Source organism: Austrofundulus limnaeus, unplaced genomic scaffold (assembly GCF_001266775.1).
Source record: "Austrofundulus limnaeus strain Quisiro unplaced genomic scaffold, Austrofundulus_limnaeus-1.0 Scaffold35, whole genome shotgun sequence".
NCBI lineage: Eukaryota > Metazoa > Chordata > Actinopteri > Cyprinodontiformes > Rivulidae > Austrofundulus > Austrofundulus limnaeus.
The window spans coordinates 1,464,202-1,472,864 of NW_013952437.1; the positions used below are offsets into that span (position 1 = coordinate 1,464,202).

At 39.4% G+C, this 8,663-nt stretch overlaps 1 protein-coding gene across 1 annotated transcript in view; it reads right to left on the bottom strand.

Annotated features, from left to right (window-relative positions):
- Window positions 1-978: 978 nt before the first annotated feature.
- The window catches only part of LOC106516032 (protein tyrosine phosphatase receptor type G), a gene marked incomplete at its 5' end in the record, with an annotated part of 114,663 nt that continues 106,978 nt past the window's right edge, over window positions 979-8,663 (bottom strand). Inside the window, 6 exon segments of the mRNA XM_014006179.1 lie at window positions 979-1,679; window positions 4,166-4,301; window positions 7,227-7,369; window positions 7,447-7,593; window positions 7,674-7,802; window positions 7,937-8,013. Coding sequence (XP_013861633.1) covers window positions 1,533-1,679; window positions 4,166-4,301; window positions 7,227-7,369; window positions 7,447-7,593; window positions 7,674-7,802; window positions 7,937-8,013 — 779 coding nt within the window.

Genomic DNA, 8,663 nt, shown 5'->3' on the forward strand with positions numbered 1-8,663 from the left:
AAAAAATAAATTATACTAGAAACCTCTGTATGAAGATGGCATTACAAGATCCAGCAATTAATTGACATTACTGGTAAAAAAATCTGATAAAAACAGCTTGATAATAACAATAATTAAAAAAAAAGATCAGACATGAGGAGTAAGGAACATTTCCAAGGCACTGAACAGCATCCTCACCATCAGTGAAGATGCTCCTCTTCAGTAAAATCTCGTAAATATAAATAGTTCCTGCAGAAAAACTGCTGCGGCTTCAGTAGTTTGTCTTCAGGAGGGTGTTAAAAACAAAGCGAYGACGTCCCCAGATCGGCAAAGTCGGAGTCAAAGTAAGATGTAGGATTAAAAAAACAAAAATAAAAAAACATAAAAAGATTTACAGCAGCTTGGCAGCATTTCATCCAGGAAGGAGAGCTTTCAGTTTTGATAAAGAACCCATATGAACCCAGCAGAGTTTATTTTCACCTTGATATTAACATTTGTTTGCATGTTGATCAGTGTCAAAAATAAATCCCATTGCAGCAAAACGCAATAAAACATGAAAAACGTTGTGCAGACTGAATCCTCTTGTTTTTTTGTCAGTTTTTTTTTGTAGGCATTGTGTCGRTACATGTGTTAAAAGCTGAGCTGTGACTGCTGAGGTTAGAAAGCAACAACAGAAAAACCTGAAAACGAACAAAAACATGATGGAATGAAGGAAGATTTGTAGGTTTTCCATACCGAATCTTCCCAAGTATCGATCTAGTAGTACAGAAAAAATAATAATAATAACAACAGCGGGCTATTAAGGATATAATATATATAGATATGTATATATATTACAAAACAATACAACAATATAAATCCCTGTAAAAAGCAATAAATGTTCACATTAGATGTTGTAACATATTTTTAACCAGAAAAAAATTATAAAAAAAAAGCAGTAAGTACATTTTACAAGACAGCAGTGAGATATCGGGACGATAACGAAGAAGCAGCCGTGAGTCTCTTCATGTGGGAGAAAAATACATGCTGGCCTGTGTTACGATGTGAACAAGTGTTTCATGACTTCATTGTAAGTGGATCGCCTTCCAACTCATCCTGGTCTTCTCCAAGCGCTCCAAGATTCCAGCCCCTCCTCCCCCGAAGCCCCACCCCYCTGCACAGACACCCCCCGGCCTCAGTTTCACTGTGGCGCCGGAATTTCAACAGTGAAAAAGAAAAAAAATCTCACTGGGTAAATAGGCAGTAACACTGATATTATAGTGCAAAGTGGACAGAGCTGCTTTTCCTCATGTCAACTTAAACAGGTGCAAACGCTCAGCAGGAGAACATCGAAAGACGAGGAAAAAGAAAAAAAAAGGAGGAACAAATACAAATAAAAAGGACAAAAACATAAATATCAAAAAACCTTTCATCAGTATAAAAAAGTAATAAGGTTATTCGTTTAATCAATAGTCTGGCAAAAAGGCCTCAGAAAAGTTCTTGGATGTTTTTTTTTTGTTTGTTTTTGTATTTTTTTTGTTTTGTTTACAAATGAAGTGCCTGTGAGAAAGTCCTCAGACGAGGGACTCCATGCTCTCTGCGGGGTCCAACTCGTCGGCCATCACCATCGCCCCGTTAGTGTCCATGTGAACGGGACTCAGGCTGCCCTCTGTGTGACTCACCAGGCTGAGCATGGCTTTGTAAAGGTACTGGTACTGCTCCTGTGCACACAAACACACACACACAAAGTTTCAACGACAATAAGCAGCTTTTTATTCCCATTTTTAACTGAGCGAGACTGAATCCGTGTGTGGATGAATGCAAATGTGATGAAGAGAACTATTTATTTGTCATGAGTTAAACTGGACTTTTTCCTCTGAAACTTAGTGTCTGAACTCACTGAGGTGACGCCCCCCAATCAGTCTACAACCCCTCCCCGTTGTAACCTCAATTTTTGCTCTCCTGGCTCTTGGATCCCTGGGGTGTGATCTCTCTCTTCCTCATCGATTGCTGTGGAGGAGAGCAGCAGAGGTCTTGGACTGAGACCCCTGGACCAGACTCCTGCTTGGATCACTAAGTGGTCTGCGGGGACAGACTCCTATTAAGCTGCTGAGCTTAAACTGCTGGCATCTAGCTGGTGAACAGCAGGCAGGAGGGAYGCTCCAGAACATCTCTTCTCGTGCCGCTCAAGGTTCAAGTTTTCAGTTTCCACGTCCTTGAATTTCAAACATGCTCACAACAACATGGCTGCAACACATTTCCTCTGATTTGTCACAGGGTGAGAATGTTTCTTTGAGGCTTCATTTTCAGTCCGTTTGTGTGCCTCTCGTTAATGTGCCATACAGGGAGCCACTGGCAGCAGCTTTAACATTTCTTTTAATCTAGGTTGTCTTTACACTTCCTGTACAGTTGAAACTTCAAATAAAAACAGTTTTCTGACCACTTGGGGGCAGCATAACAAGGTATAAAAATTACTTGAAGGCTTAACCTTATTTATGAAGAAAACAAAGAAAACATTATTAAAGGGATCCATGATTAGTTGTAACATTAGACTATTTCATAAACATATATTTTAACTGTAAAATAAAGACTGTAAAAATACTGTAGGATGTTCAGATTTTATCATTTTTAAACTAAAAGTTTAAAAATATATTACACGGAGGGGTAATTTTATTTACACGCAAAGCATTCTGGGTAAATGATGATGTGCATAGGTCCTTGGTGCGAGGCTGCTAGCGAGCTATATCCACCCTGAAGGTTAATCTTGGACAATATCCAATGATTGACTCTTAAATGAAACCAGAGAGCGTTGACAGAGAGGAGAAGGTAGAAATGACTCAGCCTGTAACTGAAAATATGGATGGAGGACAACAGAGCTGCTTCATGGAAGAAGAACCTCAGCTTAGCCTGTTAGCTTTAGCGTTAGCCCCGATGCTATCACTATATATATGCATTAGCTCAGCGCTACTTATTCTCCTCTCGTCGCTAAGGTCCTCCATCCACATGACAGAGAGGGGAATACAAAAATGACTCAAGGGCTCGACACACGGGCAGCGACAAACTACAGCGATTAGCGGCTGTCATCGCAGCCAGGGTGAAACCCGACACACGGGACGAGATAGCGATCGCAGCATTGCGAATCGCGCTCTCAGATCGCTTGTCTTCACGAAATTTGATTGGTTCTTGACTCTGAAGGCGGGTGTGCATTACGGACATGAAACTAAACAAATCTTGCGATGCTAATGATATTGAAAAACAAACACACATCAAGATACAGTTTTATGAGGAAAAACTTACCATAAACTTCACCCTGGTGCCAACAAATTCCCACAAAGCTTTTTAGTAATCACTTGGTGAAAGTGTTAGCTAACTGCAGTGTGTAGCATACTCTCCTCTCATTGGTCAGTCAATGAAACCCTCGCTGATTGGTTGTACGCTAAGCGACAGCGACAAAAGTTGAACATTTTTCAACTTTCATACGTCGTGTCACAAGCTCGCGTGTGCACGTGTATGTGTACGAGCGCGAAATTTCACATGCACTATTTTCGCCGGTCGCTTAGCTGGAGGAGGGCAAGCGATTGTCGCCTCACCGCACAGGCTCCATAGGAAATGAATGGAGAGCGAGAGACGTCGCCTCCCGTGTGTCGAACCCTTCAGCCTGCAACTGAAAATATGGATGGAGGACCTCAGTTTAGCTTGTTTGTTGCACTAGCGTCGAGCTAATACATATAAGGCAATATAGCGTCAGTGCTAGTGCAAAGACTAACAGGCTAAGCTGAGGTTCTTCTTCCATGAAGCAGCTCTGTTGTCCTCCATCCATATTTTCAGTTACAGGCTGAGTCATTTCTACCTTCTCCTCTCTGTCAACGCTCTCTGGTTTCATTTAAAAGAGTCRATCATCAGATATTGTCCAAGATTAACCTTCAGGGTGGATATAGCTCGCTCACACGGAGGACCTAGCCATGTCATCATTTACCCAGAATGCTTTGCGTGTAAATAAAATGCTCCGTCCGTGTTAAAATACATTTTTAAAATTTACAAAACTAAACAGCCTACAGTATTTTTACAGTCWTTATTTTACAGTTAAAACAAATGTTTACCAAATAAAGTCTAATGTTACAACTAATCAGGGATCCCTTTAAAGAGTGCTGCTTTAAACAAAATGCATCAYCGTCTTCTTCTTCTCTTCACGTCGGTGGAAACTTACGATATCAGTGAAGACTCCCGGCCTCATGAGATTGATCATCTTGGCCACCTGATAGATGTCGACGAGCCCCTCGTTGTCTAGCTGCTGGGACAGCGTGGTGAGGGCGCAGAGCATCCCCGCTGACACCGCTCCGTACCTGACACAGGTTCAACAAGAACACGTTTTCAGGACGAGGAGAGCAAAGCTGGTTTTAAAAACCCTGTTTCTGTCAGAACTAACGTTGTCGCTCCTGATTTTACTCTGTGAAAAACCTCCAGAAAAATGTGACTTCAGTCAGGCTGCGTTGGATATTTGACGTAACAGCAGCTGAGGTGCCGCTGCTGCTGATGCGTTCAGAAAAATAAAAAAACTTAAAAAAAAAAATAAAACATCAGCTGGGAGTCTGGAAGCTGTCGTGGTTGCCTGGTTACCAAAAGACCTTTTTGTTGATTCTGGCGGCGGCCCGCAGACTCTCTGAGCCGACACACACTTAAGGACTTTAAAACCCCAAGCCAGGGAAAGCACTCAGAATTTAGTGGCTTACTTTTTCATCCTACTTGTGCAAACAGAACAACTGAGGGAAGGTAATTACACACTGCAGAACACGTTTAAACACTTCTACCTTTTAAAATCCAGACCAAAGGTATAAAAACAAAACAGCACCGAAGATCAAACATAATTTTATTACCTGAACTCTTTAAACTCAGAACAGTGGATGTATATTTTAACATAAACTACAGTAGTTATCGTCTTTTTGTTCGGCTATCAACTACTTGCATTATTGAGCCTAGAATGTTTTAAACTTTAGTTAGCCTGAGTAAAAAATAAAAATAAAAAATGGATATAGCTTATCAGTTATTTTGATGTTAGTCAAAAATTTTGTTGTGGAATGAGCTTCCCAACCCTTATTCTGTTCTAACAAACTGCACAAGACCTTTGCTCAAAACGTAGCTTTTAACTATTTAGAGTCAGCGCTATTTTAATGAAACCTTCAGAAAATAATCCTTGGATGAGCGTCTGCAACTGATAAAATTTCAGAGCCAACCTCATTCAAGATGGCCGCCACAACCAACTGTCTTTAGAAAACACAAAACTGGATATAACTCTGTGAATTTTGCAGATACTGAGCTAAAATTGAACSTGGTAGTAGCTGAGACTCATTCACGACACATAATCTAAGTGTGGCATGTTGCGATATCACATGAGGTAGAGCACAACATTTTTTTCTTTCCAAGGTTTGAGCAAAATGACTACAGCTCTGTCCTTTCTTAGTATAAGATGACCTTAATTTAGCAATATGGATTGTTTCACAGAATGTTMGATCTTAAAGTTAATAACGTGTATATTAGTAACACGTTAACTCTCAGTCTTTATGAAACACATTAAGTTTTATTTTATCATATTAAATAATGTTTATTAACAGCAGCACACTTGTACAAATATGTCCCTTATTTATTATTTTAGGAAGAAGCAAACCAACAATAAAAACTGATCAATAAGAGTGAGGAGATAAATGTTTCTCAGGGTTAATGAGGCGTTTACACCTCAGAGGAGAGAAGAAACTGATCTCTATGGCTGCCGATTAAGAATTAGTTTTATATATATATATATAAACATATACATACACATGATAAATCCATCAAAGTTGGAAACGTTTTAAACAAAACTCCTGATAAAGTTACTGTTCAAGGTGTCAACATGTTACCAGGTTGAAGAGACAAAAATATGAAGGATGAACTCCTCAGCAAGGATTTTTATCAAAGAAAAAGTCTGAAAGAACAACTTTGTTTGGACGGGAGTAAATCTTCTGATGCAGCAGCTTTAAGCTTCATGCTGACTCTTTSTTTTCAAGGTGCAGCATTTCACTTAGCTAAAGTAGTTTGGTGGTAAAAATGACTTTACTGAGTGGAAAACTTCACAGCACTAAATTTCTACAAATGATTTATTTTTACTCAATGTCAGTTCAGAAAAGTAAAAAAAAAAAAACGTGTTATAGAAAGATAATTTTTTAAAGCACTTAAACGATTGTTCTATTGCATCAGAATAAACCACAAGAAGCACTAATAATGAGATTATTTTTGTGCTGCTGCTTTATACGGCTTATAATAAGCAAAGCCTGTTAAGATCTTATTTAATAAACCGCTCATCGTTAATAAGGGGTAATTAGGAAGTTGAGATAAAACTCAGTTACTCTTCTCTTAGTTATAGAAAGGGTCATTCTGACTCATTAAAAAGAGCTTTAGAAAAACAAGTTAATTAAGCGTCTGGTTCATGGATAATTTCTGTTCTGTGATCTAAAGTTTTACTAAATTTGTTTGCATCCATCGCTCCTCTTATGTTGACGGTGAGAAAACAAAAGCAAAAAAAAAAAAAAAGCCACTGATGAAGAAATTAAGAAACTAATATGCAGTTCTGCTTTATGCTGAAGTGGCAAAATTAAATAAAATAAATAAATAAATAAATAAATAAATAACAAGAATTAGGGAAAAAATAAAATAAATTAAAAATACACAAAAAAAAGTACGCTAATTTCAGTGTTTACATTTTTCCCAAACTTGCATTAACTATACTGTTTAGGTGAATATGCTCTTTTCTTTTGTTTTAAAAGTGTAAAACTAATAATACATTTTAATTTTCAGTAAATATTTTTAGCTTTATAAAGTCAGCCCCGCTGATCAGAAAAGCCCTCCTTCAATCAACTTGACGCGGCCCACAAGTGACTAACTGCAGCACGTTTCGTGGCTCTGGACACATTTGTTTTGTGAGCCGCGGGGCAGAAATGGTTGTTTTGACTGTAAAGGTTGCAGATCTCTGGTTCAGAGGGTCGCAGAGCTTATTATGAGCTATTGATATTTTTCAAACAGCTGAAACTTTTTGGTTAAACCTGTTGAACTGTACTTCAAATCTATCAGCTGATTTTGTCTGACACTCTGGGGCATGTCTCGTTACTCCTTTTTTATGGCCCGCGGCTAAAAAAGTGAGCTTGTGCTCATTTTCCTGCACTGTTAGTGAAATATCTAATAAATTACTGAATAATCAAAAAAAAAAAGAAAAGAGAAAACATAAGCAAACATAAACATACTCATCGTGCACGATGGTGGGGCCGTCTCGAGTCATGGCTTCCTCTTTGATGACCCTGATGAGCTCGAAGGTGCTGCTCAGGGGAGCGTCGGGGTTCGGCCACTTAGGGCACTGAAAGTGTCTCACCTCCAGGACGTAGTCGTCCTGAGGAAACACAAAGGGGAGCGTTAACACCTCGTGGAAATCTGTTTCCCTGAAAAGAACGTTTCCTGGGGGRGTACCTGTGTGGCCTCTAGGATGAAGTCGTGGATGATGATCTGCTCCTCGTTGGAGAGACACAGCCGGTCCTTACTGATGAGAGTGACGGTGAAGGCGATGCAGTTCATGGCCTCTTCTCGACTCGGCCAGTAAACAAATTCGTCCTCGGCCTGCGGTGGGACACGCGACATCTAGTATTTATGCACGATTGGCGTTCCTTTGAATCGATAAAGCCTGCGTTGGTACTTACGAGACCCTGGTTGTCTGGCAACATGACAATAATCTGCGCGTTGTGGTCCCAAATCATCCTCCAGAAGTCTGTGGTGGTGTGGGGCAAGGGATGCTGGGTGATGATGAACTCGTTACTCCTGTAGTAGCCCTGGCATGACAGAGTTGAGCTGTTAGCCTTTCTAAATGATGACTGCTCGCGCGAATCATTCTCCCACTTGTCGTTTTCAAAGGCTCAATGGCCGCAGATAAGCAAACGTGACTCATTAATAATCAACACTGTACCATTATGTAGGATGCATTAATGTAATCTGTTCCCTTCATGCCTGGCAGAGTGGTGAGTCCGACCCTCGCTCGCTCCGCTGGTGAGGCACAGATAAAAAAACAAAACACAAGCTTTAAATCACAACCCGTGCCTCCTGTATATCACACCGTCTGATAACGCACACATTCATTATCAGTCCTCGCTGTTGCTATAGCAACAAGTACCTCCTCTTCTCCCGTCASGGTGCCGAGGACGCACAGGAAGATTAACTTATAGGATTATGGAAATGGATTCTAAATTTAGAATATGGATTGTTTTAATTATGTGCAGAGTTGTAAAGTAACTAAGTACTAATACTTTGTTACTGTACTTAAGTAGAAATTTTGGTTATCTCTGCTTTACTTGAGTAATTATTTTTCAGCCCACTTTTTACTTCTACTTCTAACATTTTTACACAATCATCTGTACTTTCTACTCCTTAATTTTTAAAAAAGGTAAGAAGTAGAAAGTTGTTTCTCCCATTTCATTTCAGCTTGTTATTATTAAAAATATTCTACCGTGAAAAATTTTGGCTCCTGGATTGAATTGAATTGTGATTGGAYGAGAAGTATAAATATATGCCATTCTGACACTGTATTTAGTTTGTACATAATCCATCAAGCTGCATACCTTTACAAAAAATATGTTTTGAAGATGTCACCTCCCCAATAAATTTATTTTGGAAAATCTAACTGTTCATTTTTACTC